The sequence below is a fragment of the Zalophus californianus genome, chromosome 9, assembly GCF_009762305.2.
Source record: "Zalophus californianus isolate mZalCal1 chromosome 9, mZalCal1.pri.v2, whole genome shotgun sequence".
NCBI classification, from domain to species: Eukaryota; Metazoa; Chordata; class Mammalia; order Carnivora; family Otariidae; genus Zalophus; species Zalophus californianus.
The window spans coordinates 62,932,317-62,955,589 of record NC_045603.1 but is presented as its reverse complement, the minus strand read 5'-3'; the positions used below and the strand labels follow the sequence as shown (position 1 = coordinate 62,955,589).

Genomic DNA, 23,273 nt, shown 5'->3' with positions numbered 1-23,273 from the left:
AAGGAGGAGAGGAGGGAACCAAGTTTGAGGATAGGTAGTAGCAAAGGAGACTTTAACCTTAGAGTCAATATTTCAGATTTTTTTCAAAGAGCATGTATTACTTGTATGATTAAAATAATAAAATACCAGTTCAGTTTTAAAATGCTTAGTATATAATGGGTATTGATTACTTTTTATCTTTCTTTGCTTTTCAGAATGTAATGAATAAGATGCATACAATTAGCGTACCCTACTCTGTTATGAAGACTTGCCCTCTCTCTTGGGTCCAAAGAGTACATGCCCACAAAGGTAATTATACATAGCATCTAAGCTTTAATTATGTGACTGTTTGAACTAAGATTTCAGGGATTTTCAGATTGCTCTTCTAGAGCCATAATTCTATGCCTTGGTGGCTTGACAGGTTTTAGAATTCAGGCACTCTAAAATCAGGTATGTTGTCTCGATGTCTTTTCTTAAGAGTTGAGATTAAATTGCTTGAATCTGAGCCCCGAATTAGATTTATTGGGTGCTTCAGTGTTCAGAGCTTCCTTAGCTGAGCTATGTGGCCTGCCTGCAGGTCACAATAACCAAAATAATTGTGTGTCCTGTCAGTCGATAGTGCTTCAGCACACCTGGCACAATTTGAAATTCTTTGAAGTCTTTTTTATTTTCTCTAAGTAAGAATCATGATCCCTAAAATAAGTAAAAATGTTTTTATGATAGTATATTAAATACATACCAATTTTAGCATGTATGTGTGTGTTAACTTTATCCCTTTTGAATTTATAGCCAAGGTAGCTTTAGTAAAATGTCGAGACTTGCATTGGGCTATGATGGCACATCGGGACCAAAGAGATGTGAGCTTGAGTTCCCTCCGAATGTTAATTGTAACTGATGGAGCTAATCCCTGTGAGTATTTCTAGAGTGTGGGTCTGGGAATATTCTTTCCTTTGGTAGGTTGAGGTTTTTGCCCCCTTTCTATAAGCTTTTTTTTTTTAACATCTGCATTGAAATGTAATTCACATACCATAAAACTCATCCATTTAAAGTGTACAGTTTGGGGCGCCTGGGTGGCTCAGTCGTTGAGCGTCTGCCTTCAGCTCAGGTCATGATTCCAGGTCCTGGGATCGAGCCCCACATCGGGCTCCCTGCTCAGCGGGAAGCCTGCTTCTCCCTCTCCCACTCCCACTGCTTGTAGTCCCTCTCTTGCTTTGTCTCTCTCTGTCAAATAAATAAAATCTTTAAAAAAAAAATAAAGATAAAGTGTACAGTTCAGTGGTTTCAGAATATGCAGTTAGTCAACTGTCACCATGAACTAAGTTCCCATATCCATACTAACTAACTAACACTCCCCATTTCTCCCTCTCTGTCCTCTAGCCCTAGGCAACTGCTCAGTTCTCCACTCTTTACCAGTTTTCCGCAGTAATGAGAATCACAATTTCAGCTTTCACGTCAATCTGTTCCAACTCCTTAGGGTCTGTGTCGTCCTGTGATGCCTTCCTGAGTCTATTCCAAAGCCATGGACTGAAACCTGAGGCCATCTGTCCGTGTGCTACTTCTGCTGAAGCCATGACTGTTGCAATCCGCAGGTATCATCCAGAATGTCAGTGCCCTTGACGTATGTTACAACTCTCATCAAATGTGCAGTATTTACCGGGCACTGACAAGGGGTGCTAACTAATTTTCTGCTTCATCAGCCTGAAAGTGAAAATGACTTTGTAAAGCAGTTTGTTGAAGCATCTTGTTTATTTTTCCCACTCTTGCCCTAAGGGTAACTGGTAAACTGAAAATTTGCTTTAATTATTCTCATCTCGTATTTGTGAATGAGTTCTTTTTCTGTGCTGTTTTGCTCTTCAGACTCCTTCGTTAGCATCTTAAACTACAAATAGGCTATTCTTGATTACAGCTTAAGTATGGAAAGTATACCCAAGCCAATATATTCTTAATATTGGATTTAAAATTTACTTTTTCCACTCGAATGAATGTGAACCATGCTTTGTACATGTGAAGTTGATTAATTTGACATGTTTTGGGTAGAGGAAAGGAGGATTTTTTGGTGTGTGGTAGCCAGAGGAAATTTGCTTTCTTACATAGTTGTACTTTTATCTTGATATCATGTAATTTGCCAAATTTGATGAGTTTATTTTGTTTTCAGGCCTGGAGTTCCAGGGGCCCCTTTGCCAGGAAGAGCTATTCTCTCAATGAATGGATTGAGCTATGGGGTAATACGGGTCAATACTGAAGATAAAAATTCAGCACTGACGGTCCAGGATGTGGGCCACGTAATGCCTGGTGGTGAGTTCTCTCCGGAGCACCTTTTGGTTTTTCATAAAGATTTGTCATTAGAGATAGTAGAGCCTGATAAAATATGAGACCCACACCCAGGAATACAAAATTTCATAGTCACTTAAGTTCTCAAAGCCTTTCTAACAGTTTGGTGATTCTAATTATACTTACTTTCCAGCAGTATTGTATGATTTAATTGAATGATTTGATTACAGTTTTTCATATGGAAAGCTTAAGTGTACCGAGTTACACTAAAGTTGTCTGGTTTTCACTGTAATTGCCAAGACATTGGGGCTGGCAGAAAGAGCACACTGCTTCTGTGAGTGAGTTTGATCTGCCCAGGGGTAAATTAATTTAACTCGTTTCTTTGGACTTTGTAGTCATTTTTATCATGTTACTGTCTTTGGGAGCACCTGAGTGACTCAGTCCGTAAGCATCCGGCTCTCGATTTTGGCTCAGGTCATGATCCTCGGGGTCATGAGATCGAGCCCCGTTGTTGGGTTCCGTGCTATGTGCAGAGTCTGCTTGAGATTCTCTCCCTCTCCCTCTCCCTCTGCCCCTTCTCCTGCAGACATGCACTCTCTCTCTCTTTAAATAAATAAAATCTTCAAAAAACATATGTTACTGTCTTTGAAAGCTTCAGTCTGCATCTGTTGTAGTTTTATTTGCTGAATTTTAAAGATTTAAAGATTTATCAGAGCTAAAAAATGGAAATTTCAGATACACCTATGTAGTATCAGGTCTATTTTTGACATTCCTATTTGGTATTCTTACTTAATGCCGCTCAGTAAATGCAAAACTTTCCTGGGTTCACGGGGATGAAGAGGTTATTTTACAAAGTTTCCAGAATCTCTGTCCTTTAACTGTATTTTCTGCACACTAGGGATGATGTGCATTGTGAGACCTGATGGACCTCCCCAACTCTGCAAAACAGATGAAATTGGAGAAATCTGTGTCAGCTCTAGAACAGGAGGCATGATGTACTTTGGGCTTGCTGGTGTGACAAAAAATACATTTGAGGTACATGATATGAAAAGCTTACTTGGTGAGGTCAGGGTGTCACAAAGTCAGATGAGCTGGCCTATAATGGAGCAGCTGAGAGAGTATACTCTGGAGCTAGGCTGCGTGAGTTCAGATCCTAACTCTGCCACTTACTAGCTGACCTTGGGGGAGTTCCTTAACCTCTTCTGTGCCTCATTTTCCTTATCTTTATTTTTTTTCCCCGTTCTAATTTATTTTTTTATTTTTTATTAACATATAATATATTATTTGCTTCAGGGGTACAGGTCTGTGATTCATCAGTCTTACACAATTCACAGTGCTCACCATAGCACATACCCTCCCCAATGTCCATCACCCAGCCACCCCATCCCCTGCCCCTTCCTCTCCAGCAACCCTCAGTTTGTTTCCTGAGATTAAGAGTCTCTTATGGTTTGTCTCCCTCTCTGGTTTCATCTTGTTTCATTTTTCCCTCCCTTCCCCTTTGATCCTCAATTTCCTTATCTTTAAATTGTGAGAAATCATAGTTAGCTACCTCACAGGATTGTTGTGGACTAAATGAGTTGATGTTTATAAAGGACTTAGAACAGCCCCAGCCCGCAGGAAGTACTGTTTACCTGTCAAGTAAATGAAGAGTAAAAGGCCTCACAAAAGTTCAGTCTGGTGAATATGCCATACTTGAGCTTTGTAAGCCCACATATTTAGTTTTAAGTGTACACTGACAGTAGATCCATCTCTCCAGATGGACTCCAGTAAGACTCAAGTTAACCTGAGCCTGTGAAGGGGCGCCTGGGTGGCTCAGATGGTTAAGCGTCTGCCTTCGGCTCAGGTCATGATCCCAGTGTCCTGGGATCGAGTCCCGCATCGGGCTCCCTGCTCCTTGAGAGCCTGCTTCTCCCTCTGCTTCTCTCTCTCTCTCTCCCTCTGTCTCTCATGAATGAATAAATAAAATCTTAAAAAAAAAAAAAACCAAACCTGAGCCTGTGAAGACTGATGTCAGCCAGAACACCGGTTACTAATGAAGAACTGTCCTGTTACAGGGGCTTATTGTTCCCATTATTCAGTCTTTCAGTCAACAAACACTTACTGAGCACCTTCTGTGTGTCTGGCAGTATTCTAGATGCTTGTGGTACCTCAGGAAAATAAACAAAGCTCCTCAAATAGCTCATATTCTAGTAGAACTAGCACATTGTTTTCCTGCAGACAGTTTTGCATGTGAAGACAAATTGTAATGAAAGTTTGCCTGTTGAGCCTGGAAATCAGAACAGGTATAATGAATTGTCTGTATTTCATAATTGGGATTAACCTGCCTCAGGGTAGCTTTTAGGGAACAGAAAACACCATTTTATGGGCCTTTATATTAGACGGGGCTTATAATATGACCACTACCAATTTTTAGTTCTTTGAACTTCCTTTTTCTCTAATTGATTCTCAGTCTCAGTATGGCAGGGCACATCTGTCTACCATACCACTATTGGTACACACCATTACAAACTTACGTAGCAACAGATGTAACTGACAGGACAGTGTTATCTTTATGAATAGTGTGGTAGCTAGAAAAGATTAAGCACTCCTGAGCTGTGTTTACACAGCCTAAAGTGGTATAATATATATTATTAAATGTCTATTATTACCATCATCACATCATCATTATTACTACTGCAATCTTGGCCTGCCTTCAAAAGTTGTGACCAATTCATCTTGATAGGAGTGGAAATTGATAAACTCTTAAGGCATAGGTTTACTGCCAGGCTCTTGATTCGCTCTCACAGGTGACTAATTACCTGTGCCGAGTGTCTATACATTTTACTACTTTAAATCTCACCCTACTTCTCTTCTTTTTAAATGCTTGGAGTACCTAGGCTCCCAATATCTAAATTTTTCATCATTGCATTTTCCTTACCATAAACAAGATACTCAAGCAGTGTTTGAAGATACTGATAATTATGTTGCCTTTCATACAAGAGCAACTGCCTAGCCAAAATTCTCAGACTTCAATACCAAACTGCTAGGTCCTTATTGATGAAGAAATTTTGAAATCGGCAGTATAAATTTAATGATAACGAAGTAGAATAAAAATCCTAACCAAAAGAAGGAGAAAACTATTGCCTTGGTTTTGCAAATTAAAGTTTCTAATATTTTTCTTACTGGATTCTTATATTTAAATCCTGAGAGAGTTTTCCGGTGTAGTTAACCTTTCAGTAGGACAGAAGACCTAGTCATGACTAGAAAATAAAATAAAGTATATCTTTAAAAATAAGCTACTGGCAGGGGTGCCTGGGTGGCTCAGTCAGAGTCCAACTCTTGGTTTGGGCTGAGGTCACAATCTCAGGGTTGTGGGATCAAGCCCCATGTTGGGCTCTGTGCTCAGTGCAGAGTATGCTTCAGATTCTCTTTCCCTCTCTCTCTCTCTCTCTCTGTCAAATAAATAAATAAAATCTTTTTGAAAGTAAAAATAAACTACTGGTAAGAAAAACTTGAAAGGGCTCATGCCTTTTGTACAAATACACAAAAATCTGTACAGTGGTATTCGGTAAAGCATGTTTATAACAGTAAAATTAGATGGCCTGCCTAGCCCGAAAGACTGCTTATGCTGTAATAGTACTAAATTCTCATAGTTTCCTGAGGACCAACTCTGGGCCAAACATTGTGCTTACATCTCCAGATCTATTTACCCTTAATCTTTACCCTAAACCTGTGAGAGGCATTGGGAGCTCTATTTTATGGTCAAAGAACCTGAGGCTTCAAGAAGTCCAGGAACTTACTAGTAAATGGCAGAGCCAAAAATCGAACTTACATTTAACTTCAAGGGCTACACTCTCCCGTCCCCCGTGTGATGATGTATCACTGAACTATTAAACAGAGAGCTAGAGCAACAATCACCAACTTGTAAAGATATCCAAAATACATGTTATGTGAAAAATATATAGTATGGGAAAAAGCAGGTTGCAAAACAGTATATATAATATGATTCCTTTTATAAAAATAAATTCTTAATATGTTAATATTAAGTCTAAGTCTATCTATAAAAAGTCTAAGAGATTTACAACAAATTTTAAATGTTTATCCCTTAAAGGTGGGAATACTGACATCACTATTTATGTAATTTTAAGTTTTCAACAAGTGTATATTACCATTGTAGTTTTTTTAAAGACTTTTTAAAAATCAAATACATGAGAAACTATGGACTCTGAGAAACTAACTGAGGGTTCTAGAGGGGAGGGGGTGGGGGGATGGGTTAGCCTGGTGATGGGTATTAAAGAGGGCACGTACTGCATGGAGCACTGGGTGTTATACGCAAACAATGAATCATGGAACACTACATCAAAACAAATGATGTAATGTATGGTGATTAACATAACATAATTTTAAAAATAAATAATAAAAATCAAATACATATTTTAAGAAAAGATGAAGATTTTCACTGCTTTCTGTCTTTTAGGTGATTCCAGTGAATTCTACAGGCTCTCCTGTGGGGGATGTGCCCTTCATCCGGTCAGGACTTCTGGGGTTTGTAGGGCCGGTAAGTGATACAATCATGTTTGTTTTGGTGTATCTGATCCAGATAGTTGTACTTTACAAAAGTTTCTGTCACAGAACAGAAGAAATTCAGATTAGTTCAAGAGTGTTATAGGGCCTCTCTTAGATTTAGAGCAGTTTTTGTAAGAATGTCATAAACTGAGTTAATATTTATTGCTTTCATTACCCAAGTTCATTTGACTCCTTCAAACTAAGACTTTTTTACTTTCAAAGAAAAACTCTTCATTTATTCTTGCTCCATTTCTTTCATTTGACTTCTATGTTTCAGTAAGTTAGAAGAGTGCTGAGAAAAGTTACCTTAGCAAAGGGACACCATAATTGTGTACAAAGCATTTTCATACAAACTAGCAGCACTACACCATGAAATCAGTTTGCTTTCCAGCAAATGGTGTTTATAGGCACTGACAGAGACAATTAAAATGCAAAATCTCTTCTCAGAGAGCTCACAGTTAGCTTCATGAGCCAACAAGGAAGGTAGAGAGTCAGGCAGATCATGAAGGGTTTTACATGACATAATGGGAAGTTTGATTGTATTTTGTCAGGAACAGATATTTGTGATCATAGTTAAGCCCATATATCTCCATCCAACTCTAATTACCTCCTTACTCTTCCTTCTCCTCTTACCAACTCAAGTTATGTAAGGAAAAATCTAATTTTATTTCTTCCCCACCATTTTTGGGGGCAGGGGCATGAGGGGCACACCTCTAAGAGGATCTCTGTCCTAGAAAGAGAAATCTATAACCACTGTCTTGACTTCTCCTCTCAGCACCAAAAAGTTCTCCAAAACCCAGCCCCTTTTAGTTTACCTCTCCATGCCTGAGGTCCAGGATGGAGCTGCAGCGTCCCATCTGCATTCCAGGAAACAGGATAGAATGCAGTCCTACCATCTCTTAAGGAAGATTTCCTTACGCTGCTGAGCAACACTGCCCCTTATGTCTCATGGGTCAGGGGGCACTGAAATACAGTCTTTATTTTGGTCAGCCATGCCCAGCTAAAAATTCTGCTGTGAAAGAAATGGAGAAATGGACAGATCTGTGTCTCTTTCTCTTTACTTACTTCCACCATAGCACTTTTCAGACTGTTAGAAATGGCTGGTTCCTTTCCATCTTCTGAGATTGACCAGTAGCTTCCTGAGGCTAGAAGTTCTACTTTACTTACATAACCCAGTAGGTGAAAGACACTACATTATGTGCGATAATTCAAAGGGTGACATTCATGTGGAGATGACTACTAGATAATTGAGTATGTGTAAATTGTCCAGGGAATTTAGGACTTGTATAATAAATGGAAAAGTCAACTTATTACAAATGGGTCTAGGGGAATTATTGATAAGTATTATTTGTACAGTGATGCTTTTAGGGCATGGCAGCTGTGTTATCTTCTTGGAAAGGAGAGGCTCCTCCAGTGTTTCTTAGACCTTTATTAGCCTATTTCTAATCTTGCCAAATGGAAACAGCATTACCCTTGTAAAGCTAAAACAGGCGTTCTCACATTCAGCTGTTTTAATTTCTTCCTAATTCCAGTATTAAATGAGTTAACCATTTTTTTCTTTGCATCCATCTTATGAATAGGTACATAATCATGTCTGGGAAAATAAACTGTGCTTTTGTGGAATCCTAGTTGTTTTCTTATAAAATTCCTCCCTGAGAATAAATACCAACGAATTCCTTTCTTACATGCTGTAATTAATTGTAATATGCTACTGGTTTCCCCCTGATTTTTGAGTTATGAAACACCTTTTTTAGAAACCATAAAATACAGTGTTTTTTTCCTATATTTTTGATAAGCCCTAACTCAAGGTAGGAAGTAAAATGTCTGTTTTACTATTTAAATAATGGAAATCAAGGTAAATTATTGTTACCTTTCAGGGCAGTTTGGTGTTCGTAGTTGGAAAAATGGATGGGTTACTGATGGTTAGTGGTCGGAGACATAATGCTGATGACATTGTTGCTACTGGATTGGCTGTTGAATCAATAAAGACTGTTTATAGAGGAAGGTGAGTAATAAAAATTCAAATGTTAGCACTTCCAGTGGAATCTAAATGTATCTTTACAGGGTGATTTGAGTTGTATTCTGTAGAGTCTCTAAGTGATTGGGTTATTTTTGGCTAAGCACAGCAGGAGTTGGCCTTTGAATATTTATCTTAACATGGCGGGTTTTTTGGTTGAAATTGAGAGGAATAAAATATAACCATATCCTATATTTCAATTTTTAATTATTACTCTTTGTTGAATTCTGAGGACTCTGGAGAATTCTAAAACATTCAACTTCCTACATTCTGTCAATATAGAAGTAGTGCCATTCGGGCACCTGGGTGGCTCAGTTGGTTAAGCGACTGCCTTCGGCTCAGGTCATGATCCTGGAGTCCCGGGATCAAGTCCCGCATCGGGCTCCCTGATCAGCAGGGAGTCTGCTTCTCCCTCTGACCCTCTCCCCTCTCATGCTCTCTCTCTCGATCTCATTCTCTCTCTCAAATAAATAAATAAAATCTTTAAAAAAAAAGTAGTGCCATTCAGGCTAATTAAGATAGGTGCTACATTGTAGGAATTTTACATCTGAGAATTGTTTCTCTTACTCATCTCTAAATTATTACAACATTTTAACACAGATTGACATAGTACACAAGTGCTAATTTCAAATTCCGTGGATAAAGTCAATTACAAATCCTTTTTTCTTTGCTTATTAACACAAGAAAAGATATTTGGTACATACTTGCGTAGTTGATGTCTATCCAGTAGTTTTATAATCATGGATATATGTATTTAAAGCACTTTTGGTATCCCTTTAGTTTTTTAAGAAGTAGGAAAAATTAATGAAACCATACAGAACCAGTTGCTAAAATGTGTAGTTTTTGTAATGGCATGGCTTCCTCTGAAATGTAAACTCCGTGGGGCACTAGACCTTCTCTCTTTGGTCACTGTTATATCCCCAGCACTCAGCACAGCACCTGGCACACAGTAGGTGTTCAATAAATACATGTGGAAGAAAGGGAGGAAAGAAGGGCATATTCAGCTCTCTAGTGACTTCCCATTCTTTCAGGCATCCATTCAACAAATATTTATTGGGTGCCAACTGTATGCCACTGCTCTGGACACGTGGCAGTGAACAAAACAGGCCAGGTTTCTGCCCTTGTGAAGTTCACGTTCTCATCAGGGGAAAGACAGTAACTGCAGACACAGGGAAATCGAGAACACGGGGTTAGGTGAGAGCGTGCTTGCCGGTTTGTATAGGGTGGTCTGTGAATGCCTCACTAGTAAGGGGACGTTCGAGCGGAGACCTCACTCAGAACATCCCCCTCCCCTTGGCCTGCCAGGTCCCCCTGCCTGCCCTGGTCTGGGTCTGACCTCTCCCCACCACTCTGTGCTTCACTGCTCTGCTCCAGGCACACTGGCCTTCTTGCTGTTCCTCAAACCTGCCAAGCTCGTTCCTTCCTCAGAACCTTTTCGCTTTCCGTTCCTTCTGCCCAGAAACCTCTTCCTCCAGATCTTCGCATGGCTCGCGTCCTCACTTCACTCAGGTCTCTGCTCCAGTGTCCACTCCTCAGGGAGGCACTCCCCCACCACCCTGCCTTCAGTGGTACGGCCACCCCACACACCGCTCTGCCCCTCGCCCTGCCTTGCTTTTCTTCCCAGTGTATACTACAACATAACATTATTTCATGTTTATTTGTTCTGTCTCTGACATGCAAGCTCCATGAGGACAGGGACTCTGTCCTATTTATCACCGTGTCCCAGTGTTCATGCCAGTGGTGCTTATTAGTACATGTTCTGAGTCCTCGTTTTAATGGTAATGACTGTGGCATTTTCTTTTCTAAATGACTCACTTCTGGGTAGTGTGGTGGGGATGTCTCCTCTCTGTTATTCCAACTGAGCAAAGCAAATAGGTCTGGTTGTGAAGGGAGTCCTGACGTGTTTGATCTGTCTCTCTTAGAATTGCTGTGTTTTCTGTGTCTGTATTTTATGATGAGCGCATTGTGGTGGTTGCGGAACAAAGACCCGACGCCTCAGAGGAAGACAGTTTCCAGTGGATGAGCCGAGTGTTGCAGGTGAGCACACACCTTGGTATCTGTCAGGACAGGTTGGCTTTGCTTGTCAGAGGTGGCAGCAACCACTGAGTAAGCCTTTTCTTTGTTGGACTAGTTATGACACCTTACTTTTTTCTTGCCAGTCAGTACTCAAACATTCTGGATACTCTTAGCAAAATAATATAATTAGTACCATTTCTCCCTCTGGTCTACATACTGTTTTTCTGCTCAGGTTGCCAAGAACAATGAATTGACCTGCCTCAGCAAATTCTTTAACTTTTTTTTGTGCCTGAGTGTTTAGTAACCATGAAAGTTTAAATTGACCATGTGTGGAACACATCTTTGACAGAAATCAATCCACTTGTCAACAACTATAGTCCTATTACATTATGTTCTGTAATGGGTGCCTAGCATGCAGGGACCCAAGCAAATGTAGGATGTTCTTATGCTGAAGGAGCTTTCCTATGGAGTTAGAGAGCTAGGTGAGATAACCATTAGGGAAGGAGAAAGACCTGGGCTCTGTATAAGGGATACATCACTAGTTGGGAGGGTTGGACGGGTAGAATGATGAGAAGAGTCTAGTCTTCATTTGAAATTACAGCCTTTGAATCACAGTGCCACTCCGTACCAGATGTTACTTAACCTTACTGAGTTTATTTCCTAACCTGTAAGGTGGGGATAAATGATAGAGCTATGGGAGGGATTCAGTGAGATCGTTATTTGAAGTATACAGGGTTTATTTGGTAAATAACAGTGGTGATTATTATTAACATCAAAAATAATCATTATAGGGGCGCCTGGGTGGCTCAGTTGGTTAAGCGACTGCCTTCGGCTCAGGTCATGATCCTGGAGTCCCGGGATCGAGTCCCACATCGGGCTCCCTGCTCGGCAGGGAGTCTGCTTCTCCCTCTGACCCTCTTCCCTCTCGTGCTCTCTATCTCTCATTCTCTCAAATAAATAAATAAAATCTTTAAAAAAAAATAATCATCATAGGGGCACCTGGGTGGCTCAGTTGTTAAGCGTCTGCCTTCGGCTCGGGTCATGATCCCAGGGTCCTGGAATCGAGCCCCACATTGGGCTCCCTGCTCCACAGGAGGCCTGCTTCTCCCTCTCCCACTCCCCCCTGCTTGTGTTCCCTCTCTCGCTGTGTCTCTCTCTCTGTCAAATAAGATCTTTTTTTAAAAAAAAAAGTCATCATAAGCATAATCTCCAGTAAGGAGTTTAGAGAGACCCACTGTTTTAAATAACATTCCCTTTTACTATTTGTCTACTCAGTATTCATCACCATGTGTTTATAGTTACTGTTTTCTACATCCACTACAGTATAAGGCCCATGAAGGCCAAGACCTCTTCTGTTTTGTTCACAACTCAGTCCCTAGATCCTGAGAGTCATGCCAGCACATACACATAGTAGACTCAGTAAATATTTGTTGGATAATGTATGGTCCAAAGAAAGCATGGACTGTCTTTGGCAAAGAAAAGTCTATGTTATTGAAAGTGTTCCCAACATTTATTACTTGTCTGCTTGGGGCATTTGGATATATTCACTGCAAGTTAGTAGTAATGGTATAGAAATGATGCAAGCCTGAGATGAGTGATAGGGCTAGATGACTTTTAAGATTTCTTTTTATCTTCAGGGTCTGTGGTTCTGAGTTATCAGCTAGTAGAGCATAGGCTATTTGTAGTGAAAAGATAAGAAAGAGAATCTACTGAGGATAGGCTGGTCAGAAAAGACTATAAAGAGGTGGGACTGGGCTGATCTCCGACACATGGCTAAGAATCAGACCTGCAAAGAATATTTTTCATACCATTCATGTTTTTGAACAAACAAAATGCTTATTTCATTTGGAATGAATTGTGAGTCATAATGGTAGAATGTTGTGATGAATTACACATTTTCCCCCCCCTATTATAGGAAACTGAAATTCCCCTAAAATATTTCTTATTTTTCCCTGGAAAGCAATTATAGGAATTACATGCACTGCTTACTTACTAATCCAGATTCTTGTAAAAGTCATTCGGGGTCTAATTTGGGCATGAAATAAGAGGGCATTATTTCCTCAGTATCTGTAGCTTCTCAGCTTGGAGTATTTGGATCTACAGTAGAGCAGTAAGGACCCCATATGTTCTGGTCAGTTAGAGCCCAGAGGTTAACTCCAGATCTATGTATAATATAAACTGAATACCTAACTCAGCACCTTTTAAAGAAGGTGGTCGATTGATGACTTGCCAGATGGTGTATTTTCAGTGGGGAATCCAGGCTTCAGGTAATAACATTTGCTAACTCTCTGTATATTCTAAAATACCAGAGACTTAGGATCCCTGCCAGACTTTCTATTTCCCAGTTGTCTCTGTTGATTAGTAGGATAGTCTGAGGAATATGATGTTCAGGTTTATTCCTTTGCACTGTTAAGTTGTTTTAATAAAAGGTCTTGTCTGTCTTTTGTGACCATTGGTCCATTCTTCTAAGGCTATATCTCTTTTTCAGTAAGACTTATGAGAGATACAATAGAACTCTCTCAGCTAGTATGTTTGGAACTGGTATTAATAGTTGGTCAGTTAGCTTTAAAAGGTGGTTGAAGCAGAGAATCATAAAAATGAGAAATTCTTCAAGTATTAAATTTTTACACAAAACATATAAATATCTGCATTCCTTTGATATAGAGCAGTGTGAGTATGAGTACACCAGTTTGCATTCCAGGTCAACCTACTTCCATAAACTACATCAAATTGCATGGTCTGTGGTTTCTGTTTTCATTTCCTTTAAGTTAGACTAGAAGGCAAGTATGTGCAAAAGGACTAGAATACATAATCCTTACCTTTTAGAATTAACTTGTGTCTACCAACAATAGTTTTTTGTTTTTTGGTGTTTTTTTTTAAAGATTTTATTTTTATTATTTATTTGACAGAGAGACACAGTGAAAGAGGGAACACAAGCAGAGGCAGAGGGAGAGGGAGAAGGAGGCTTCCCGCTGAGCAGGGAGCCCGACATGGGGCTCCATCCCAGGACCCTGAGATCATGACCTGAGCCGAAGGCAGACGCTTAACAACTGAGCCACCCAGGCACCTCCCAGCAATAGTTTTTTAATGAGTCTTTCCAAACAAAGCACAACTCTGTCCTTTTACCCTCTATTTTATCAATTGATGTAGTAGTTAAATTATGTGAACACAAGAGCAAGCATAAAAGGTGTGGAAGCACGCACAGCTGATCTTCAGCAGGGACACAGGTGTGTGGCCGGAAGTGGAGGTGCCAGTGGCCTCCAGGGTTCAGTGTGTGGTGGGCCTCACCCCATTGTTTTGTAGACAGGATTCTGGGTAACTTGGTGAACCAGTTAAGCAGGGGCCCACTTCCAGGGCTTCTCTTGTGTTCATAATAAAAATACTTGGCCTCTATTGAATTGAGCTATGTTGTATATTAAAAGAACTGAAACAAATGTCTAGGTTTTGGACATTACCATTCAAGGGAGAACATATTGAGGCTTACAGATCAGTATCCACCGCTATCCCATTTAGATCATTTCTTACCCATCCTCTGTTGATCTCTGCCATTGCTAAAAGAAACAGGTAGCTTCAGGTGTATGAGATTTTAATAATCTAGCAGATTCTAGACCTAGAATGGACAGAAAAGGAAAAATCCTAAAGTAGAATAATGGATTACGTTAGGAGGATGTCAAGTGTAGTAAAATTAATCTCACTGAACATTTTTGTTTGTATTTTTCTAGGCAATCGATAGCATTCATCAAGTGGGTGTTTATTGTCTTGCTCTGGTGCCTGCCAATACATTGCCAAAAACTCCTCTAGGAGGGATCCACATATCTCAGACGAAACAGCTCTTTCTGGACGGATCTCTACATCCTTGCAATATCCTCATGTGCCCACATACATGTGTGACCAATTTGCCAAAACCCCGACAAAAGCAACCAGGTAATATGCTAGCTTTGAAGACCTAACATATAACATTATAACTTCAAGAAGCTGACTTTTTTCAGCGTGATTCGTTCTCTAGAACTGGATTTTACAAAGACTGGTAACACAAGAGTAGTATTAGATGACTAAAAGCAGGGAGGATTGAGAGCCTGCAGAATCTCTTTCTCTGAGTTTAGTACTGGCATCCTCTTCTGAGTACTTCTCAGCAGCATGCTTCCATTTCCCCTGGATGTAAGGCTTGGGGTCAAGATGATCGAAATCTCACTTGTGGAACTGGAATAAAAGAAGTCTTCTAAGAGGAAGTTCTGATAATAGTAACAATAGCTAGTATTTATTGAGTGCTTCCTAAAAGTCAGATACAAGCTAAGTATTGTACATATGTGACCCAAAAGTGTTGCCCCAGCAGTGGAAAATAAAGTTCAGAAAAGTTAAGAATTGTGCTCGAAGTCATATAGCTAGTTAGTGGCTGAGTTGAGACTTACACCAGTTGTGACTCTAAAGTCCACACTCTTAATCACTATGTTATACTGTTATACTGCCTTTCTGTTGGGAATCACTTACCAAGAGTCATCCCTCAGTTGTTTTAAACTTTAGGGGTCTGATTTGGGCCTGTAATATCTCTAGGGAGCAAGATAACTTAATTTCGAAATTTTCCATGTTATAAGCACAAGATAAGTAGCATATTTTGCATTTTCCGAATTCCTGTGAATTCAAGATGCAAGTAAGTGTACGTAAATTGCCATATGGAAAAGAGGAAAAAAACCCCAAATAGTTCATTTCACCTTTTTGCCTTATTTCTGAGCAGACAGAGGTTACAAGGCTGAGAAAGAGGCTAAAGGGAGGAGTAAGTGATTGATGGTCAATCATGTTGAAATATCTGTTCAACCCAAACTGAAATCATTACATTTTTTTTGATGCTAATTTATTTTAATTGAGAAGTTAATAAGAGGCTTCTGGTTTCCTGAATGGCTGAAAACACGAGAGCCCAAATCTGGACTTTACAGATCCTGCCACCACCGCCCACTCACCCACTTGCACATATGTGCACACACACAGACAGAGTGTCCGTCAGCTCACTGGCCTCCAGATGTGTTGGGAAGAGAGGAAGTAATGGGGAGATTAGGGAGGGAAGAGGAAGTGTGGCATTTAATCATATTTCTGTAAGACAGCTTTTACTGAAAGGTAAATATAATGTACAATAATAAAATACAAGGTTAGGCTCTTACTTTCTAGGACATTTTTATTCAAGACATTATCCTAACATTATTAAAATTTTAATATACTCTGCAAAAGCTACTTCCCTGGTTTGGTGGCTGAAGATGATGTCACAGTTGTTTATCGAGATACTTGTTATTGTCAACTCATCCACTAGCCTTAGTAACAGTGTGTATAGAGCTAAAGTATATATGATATTTATCAGTTTCTGCTAATGGAAATAAGAGTTTATGGAGGCTAATATTCTGAAGGGGCAGTCAAAATCAAGGAGTCTGTAAGTAATTCATAAAAAAATATGTAAAAACTCTCTTCCCTAAGTGTCTGGCAGATTCATATAACACACAACGCCTTCTCCATCTCGCTTCCTGGTTTACTGAAGACCTACGTTCATTTGTCATATGAGTAAAATCCTATTTTATTTTATTATTATCATTTAAAAAGATTTTATTTATTTGTCAGAGAGCGAGAGAGCACAAGCTGAGGGAGCAGCAGGCAGAGGGAGAAGCAGCCCTCCCCCACACGCCGAGCAAGGAGCCCGATGCAGGACTCGATCCCAGGACCCCGGGATCATGACCTGAGCCAAAGGCAGTCGCTTAACCAACTGAGTCACCCAGGCATCCCTAAAATCCTATTTTATTAGTTTTTAATATGTTAAATAACTTTTTAAAATTGAAATATGATCAACATACAGTGTTATATTAGTCTCAGGTGTTGTACAATGTAATAATTCAACAATTTTATAGATTACTCAGTGTTAATAACGATAAGCATACTCTTAATAATAAAATGCTATTTATTTATTTTTTTTAAGATTTTTATGTATCTCTCTGACAGAGAGAGGCAGCGAGAGAGGGAACACAAGCAGGGGGAGTGGGAGAGGGAGAAGCAGGCCTCCCACCGAGCAGAGAGCCTGATGCAGGGCTTGATCCCAGGACCCTGGAACCATGACCTGAGCCGAAGGCAGACGCTCAATGACTGAGCCACCCAGTCGCCCCTAAAATGCTATTTTAAATAGCATTTAATCTCGGATTTTATTTTTAAGATTTTATTTATTTGATAGAGAGAGTGAGGGTGCAACAAGCAGGGGCAGCGGCTGGTGGAGGGAGAGGGGGAAGCAGACTCCAGACTTCCGCAGAGCAGAGAGCCCATTGCAGGGCTTGATCCCAGGACCCCAGGATTATGACCTGAGCCAAAGGCAGACGCTTAACCAACTGAGCCACCCAGATGCCCCAATCCAAGTTTCTTTTAACAAACCTTTCATGTCATAGTAGGTGCTTAAAAGATGCTATCTAGAGACATAGTAGATGCTTAAAACATGGCTTTTGCTAACCAGATTTCAATTTTATTAAACGATAAAACCTATATAAAAGATTTATTCCTAAGCCTCCACAGGTATGGCATCTGCCTTGTCTAATGAAAGTGTTAGGTTTGGATTCTGTATTTTTGCTGTCTGTTGTGATGTCCTGCTAAGATCTTAGTGGGATGGATATGGGTTGGACCAAAGCAGTTTGAAAACCATGGCACAGATGGGGTAGAGATGATGTGGGGATAACATGAGAGGTTGGGATTTAAGAAGAATATGGGAAAGTGGAGATGCATAGGACTGAGGTTAGAAAGGAGAGGAAAAGGAAGATGGAAAAAAGTTAAGGCAGCCTAGTGACAGAAATCTCAGCGAGCTGCCTGTTGGAGCTATTGTGTAAAGAATGGGAAACATGGGCGCCTGGGTGGCTCAGTCAGTTGGGCGTCTGCCTTCGGCTCAGGTCATGATCCCAGGGTCCTGAGATCAAGTCCTGCATCGGGCTCCCTGCTCAGCAGAGAGCCTGCTTCTCCCTCTCCCTCTGCTGCTCCCCCTGCTCGTGGGCTCTCTCTCTCTGTCAAATAAATAAAATCTTAAAAAAAAAAAAGAATGGGAAATGTATTAGGACTGGTTTTGGCTGCAAATTTCAGAAAAACCTAATAGCTGCTTAAAAAGACAAGAGAAAAGTTTTTCTTTCTCAGGTAAAAGAAATTCAGAGCTAGGCAGTGTGGGACTAGGGTGGTAGCTCCCCAGTCATTGTGGCTCCAGCTTCCCATCTTTTTGCCCTGGCACTGTATCAGTCAACTGTTGTTACAGATATGCCACATAACAGATAACTCTAAAAACTCAATAGCTTCAAAGCACTTATTTTTCACTCATGGGATGTGGCTCTGCTGAACTTGGCTGGGGATCACCTGAGCTTGGCTTGGTTCCAGGTATTTGGGTTCCGAACTCTTCCATGTGTCTCCTCATCATGGGACCAGCAGCTACTGCACCATATTTTTCTCAAGGCAGATGGCAAAAGCAAGAAGGCAAGCCAAACCACACAAGCATATTTAAAGCTTTTGTTTATGTCATGGCTCCTAACATGTCATTGTCCAAAACAAGTTCAGACCATTCCCAGAGTCAGTGGAGCAGAGAGGTATACTCCTGTCATATAATCACGGCAACAACAGGAAGGAAAGGAAGGATTATAAGAAAATAAAACAATCTGCCACGGCCATCCTAGCATACTGTCTCAGGGCCCAGTTAGGCCCCCTGACCTCCAGCCGTCATTCTTACATTCTAGCTAAGTGGAAAAAAAAGCAAAGAAGGAAATACCCTTGCCCTCTAAACATATCTAGAAATTGCACATATACTTTCTCTTACATATTAGTCTTCCACTCTAAAGAATATAGTCTTAATTCCAGGCATTTATTTGCCTAGCTTAAAACTGGGAGGTCTGTTATTAAGGAGGAAGAGGAGAATAGATATTGGGGTTGATGACTAGCATTCTTTGCCACAGGAAGTTTGCATAATTTTGTGGGGAAAAATAAGAAGGCGAAGACATATTTACAGATGCAGCAAGGTGTCAGCAGTTAGCCTTCTAGATGTTATTTCTTTCAATTATCTTTCACCCTCTGTGATCCTTAGACTTAAGGAATGCACACAGAAGGACCTCAAGAAATTGCTGCTGAATTATTTTTGCTGTTTTAAAGTACTCTGAAAAATTTACTTTTAAAAACGCACACCTTTATTTTTACAGTCTAATTTCAGGATTGGGTAGCTAACACAGTCAGATCCACTCTTGAGTCCCTGCCTATATAAAAGGCTGTTGCCAATATGACATATCTTTTCTGTAACTTGTTATACAGTTTCTTAGGAAGGAGTTTTGCATATTATACGTAAAATTTCAGTAGATACTTTGTAGACTCAAATTGTTCAGCAGAGTGTTGAGTACTTTATACTTCTTGAGTTTTTTATTCGATATGAAAAAAATTTTTAACTTTTTATTTTGAAATAATTTCACACTTCAGGTTGCCGAATAGTACAGAGAATTCCCTTATACCCTTTACCCATACTTCCCCAATTATTTAGAGCCTATGATTTAAGTGATTTTATTCCAGCTGTATATTTAGGATCAACAGATTTTGGCAATAAAAGATATTTAATTTTAATTCATATGTAGCATCAGCCTTATTCAAAACACGGATGGTAATAAGTTTTGTTATCTTTTAGCCATCTGCTTAGTTTGGTACAACAGAGTCTTCAAGCAACTGTCAAGAAAGGCATACAGCACCCTCGTACTTATTTCTTGAAGAGAGGGAGAGTTCTCAGTTTTTATTTTTTAATTTAAATTCAAATTAATTAACATATAGTATATTATTAGTTTCAGAGGTAGAGTTCAGTGAGTTCTCCATTTTTATTTGGAAGTGTCAAACCCACGGAAATGTTGAAAGAATACCTCAGTGAACACTTGTATACTTTCCCTAGATTCACCAGTTGTTAACATTGTTTTACTGAACTCTTTGGAAATAAATTGTAGACATCACGACATTTCACCCCTAAATATTTCTGTAATGTTATCTCCAAAGACCAAAAAAAAAAAAAAAAATCTCCTAAAGTTTTCCTAATCAACAACAATGCCATTATTCCATTAAGAAATTTAACCTTAGGGCACCTAGGTGGCTCAGTTGGTTAAGCATCTGACTCTTGATTTCAGCTCAGGTCATGAACTCAGGGTCAAGAGATGGAGCCCGCTCAGGCTTCGCACTGGGTGTGGACCCTGCTTGGGATTCTCTCTCTCTCCCCCTTTGCCCACCCCCCCAGCCCCCCACCCCTGCTCCTGTACACACACTTGGTCTTTAAAAAGAAAGAAAGAAAAGAAAGAAATTTAACAATATAATGCTGTCATTTAACAATACACAGTCTGTATCCAGATTTCTTCACTTTTTTATTACAACTGATTTTTTTTAATTTTTATTTTTTAAAGATTTTATTTATTTATTTGACAGAGCAAGAGAGCACAAGCAGGGGGAGCAGGAGAAGGAGAGGGAGAAGCAGGCTCCCCACTGAGCAGGGAGCCCGATGTGGGGCTCGATCCCAGGACCCTGGGATCATGACCTGAGCCGAAAGCAGACGCTTAACCATCTGAGCCACTCGGGTGCTCCTACAACTGATTTTTAAAAATTTAGTATCCAGTCAAGGTCATGCATTGATTTGGCTGTCGTGTCCTTTAATTTGGAAACTCCTAGCCTTATTTTCTCTTAAAGACATGGTTTTTGAAGAGTCCAGGCCAGTTGTCTTATAGAATGTCCCACAACACATTGTCATTACTCACTTTTAATAGAGCACTTCTGAGATTCCTGATGAACCCACTCTCAATTCTCATAGATGGCAGATTTCTTTCCAGACCAGATATTCCTTACTGTTAAGTCCATTTTTAGGGTCGTACTGTGATTGGAGCTGATGAAATTATTTATCAGTAGGAACTAGTGCAACCAACTGTTACCTCCTCAGAGTGAAAAATTCCTTATGCCCAAGCTATAGGAGTCCACCTGCTCCCCTCCACCCTCCCAAATCCCTGTCTCTTCTCTGGTTCTATCCTGTTTTTTTCTAGCACTTCCTGCTACCTGACATGGTTTATTTGTATATGTACTTACTGGTTGCCTTTCCTCACCAGAAAACAGGCTGTTTGCCTCGTTTACTACTGTGCCCCCAGTGCCTAGAGGAATGCTCAGTCTGAATTGTTGAGTGAATATTTGAACTAGTTTGGGTCAGTCTGGAAATACTTCAGGGACATAGTTTGAATTACCACCCCCAGACAGTTGATTTTTGCCTTTACCTACAGGTGTGGGCCCTGCTTCTGTGATGGTTGGGAATCTGGTTGCTGGAAAACGCATAGCACAAGCTGCAGGAAGAGATCTTGGGCAAATTGAAGAGAATGACTTAGTGAGGAAGGTAAGAAGAGTTCAGATGTGTTGATTTTTATAAAAAAGTCAAGGACAGAATTTTTGCTTCAGGCAGTAGATGGGAGATGCCTTATCCAACTTTTCCAAAGTTACTGACCCTGATTCTTTTTTCTGCTTTATGACTTCAGCACCAGTTTCTGGCGGAGATTTTACAGTGGCGAGCCCAGGCAACTCCTGACCATGTACTCTTCATGCTGTTAAATGCCAAGGTATTAAAAATCCAATTGTATCTATCTAATCAGATGACTATTATGGGAGGATCTTAGGCACTCTTGATCTCTTTCATCAGAAAATTTCCATTGTCAACTCTGAGGGAGGAGTTACTGCTTTCTTCTTGTTTTGACATATGAGGATAAATTGTGCAATCACTTCAAGGTTGAAACGAGACCTCCTGGAGTGTTATCTAATGCTGGCTCTCCTCATGTTACAGTCGAGTCGCCTTTATTCAGTAATGATAGGAACAGTGGAGCCAACAGTGCAGTTCCATAGATCTGCAGATGTATAGGATGCATTATGTCATGTCATTTTGAATCGAATTTGACTTTTAATTCTTGGACTTCCACCAGGAAGCAAATGACTTTAGGTAAACATTTATTTTTTAAGATTGTATTTACTATTTATTTGAGAGAGAGAGAGAGAGAGAGCACAGGCAGGGGGAGTGGCAGAGGGAGAGAAGAGGGAGAAGCAGACTCCCCGCCGAGCAAGGAGTCTGGGACTCAATCCCAGGACCCTGGGATCATGACCTGAGCCGAGGCAGAGGCTTAACAGACTGAGCCACCCAGGCGCCCCGTGGATAAATATTTCTTGAAACAAAGTTACTTTTACTATATACTTAAATGATTTATTGGTAACAGATAAAAAACAAATTGAAAATTATTCAGAATTTATTAACTGGTACTTTCTAATGGATGGTTCATAAGAATATTTTTTTTTTAATATTTTTATTTATTTATTTGACAGAGAGATAGAGCAGGAACACAAGCAGAGGGAGTGGGAGAGGGAGAAGCAGGCTTCCCGCTGAGCAGGTAGCCCGATGCGGGGCTCGATCCCAGGACCCTGGGATCATGACCTGAGCTGAAGGCAGTCGCTTCACTGACTGAGCCACCCAGGCGCTCCAGAATATTATGTTTTTAAGTTAGGCATTCCGTGGGCATGTGGTGGTACTTGTTTTAACAGCTGAATCAGAGGCTAAAAGTACTGTGACAATGTTGTATAACAGTATTTCCCACCATCGGGGAGCACTGTAGGGCCTATTGAAATCTCCTGGGCCACTTACCCAAGTTGCCCCCTTCTGCCTCGGCCGCCCCTGGATTCTGATGTAATTTATACAAACGCTTTTGAGAGTTTATTTGCTGATAGAACCTCATGAGGGGAGTATGCTGCGCATCTTGTGAAAAGTCATTAAAAATCTAAAGAACCATTGCGCTCTGATAGAAAACTTTTTGACTTCCTTGTTCTACCCTAAATGAATTGGGCTTACCCTCCAAGCCCGTGGATTCATTAGGGTCCTCAATTTCAGTAAGAAAATGTCAGTCCAGCTTACTTCCCCACTCCACTTCCAAGCTGGGTTACAGTTAAAGCCCTGTGAAACCTGTATCCCAGGTATTTTTTTTTTAAGATTTTATTTATGTATTTGAGAGAGAGAATGAGAGAGAGAGCACATGAGAGGGGGAAGGTCAGAGGGAGAAGCAGACTCCCTGCCAAGCGGGGAGCCCGATGCGGAACTCAATCCAGGGACTCCAGGATCATGACCTGAGCCGAAGGTAGTCGCTCAACCAACTGAGCCACCCAGGCGTGCCCCCAGGTATTTGTTAGAGAGCATAAGTTTAAATTGCTTCTTGGTTAGAGAAATAATGTATGTGTTGACTCAAAGACATTTAGTCCATTTATTCTTCTGTATATTCTAGTATGTTACCTTGGATTAACCCAGACTATCAGAAAGCTTAGTGACCATATCGCATTGTTCCCTCATGCCCAGAAAAAAATAAAAAATAAAAAAAAATAAAGATTTATTTATTTGAGAGAGAGTGCAGGGGATGGGGGAGCAGAGGGAGAA

The 23,273-nt window shown here is 40.3% G+C and overlaps 1 protein-coding gene across 4 annotated transcripts in view; it reads left to right on the top strand.

Annotated features, from left to right (window-relative positions):
• Positions 1-23,273, top strand: part of DIP2B (disco interacting protein 2 homolog B) — a 215,843-nt gene that overhangs the window by 166,169 nt on the left and 26,401 nt on the right. For all 4 annotated transcript variants that reach the window (XM_027592569.2, XM_027592568.1, XM_027592570.2 and 1 more), the window contains 11 exons: positions 195-288; positions 769-888; positions 1,454-1,568; positions 2,135-2,274; positions 3,149-3,285; positions 6,707-6,787; positions 8,673-8,800; positions 10,735-10,849; positions 14,551-14,752; positions 21,097-21,206; positions 21,346-21,426. In XM_027592569.2, coding sequence (XP_027448370.1) covers positions 195-288; positions 769-888; positions 1,454-1,568; positions 2,135-2,274; positions 3,149-3,285; positions 6,707-6,787; positions 8,673-8,800; positions 10,735-10,849; positions 14,551-14,752; positions 21,097-21,206; positions 21,346-21,426 — 1,323 coding nt within the window. The remainder of the gene's footprint in view (positions 1-194; positions 289-768; positions 889-1,453; positions 1,569-2,134; positions 2,275-3,148; positions 3,286-6,706; positions 6,788-8,672; positions 8,801-10,734; positions 10,850-14,550; positions 14,753-21,096; positions 21,207-21,345; positions 21,427-23,273) is intronic.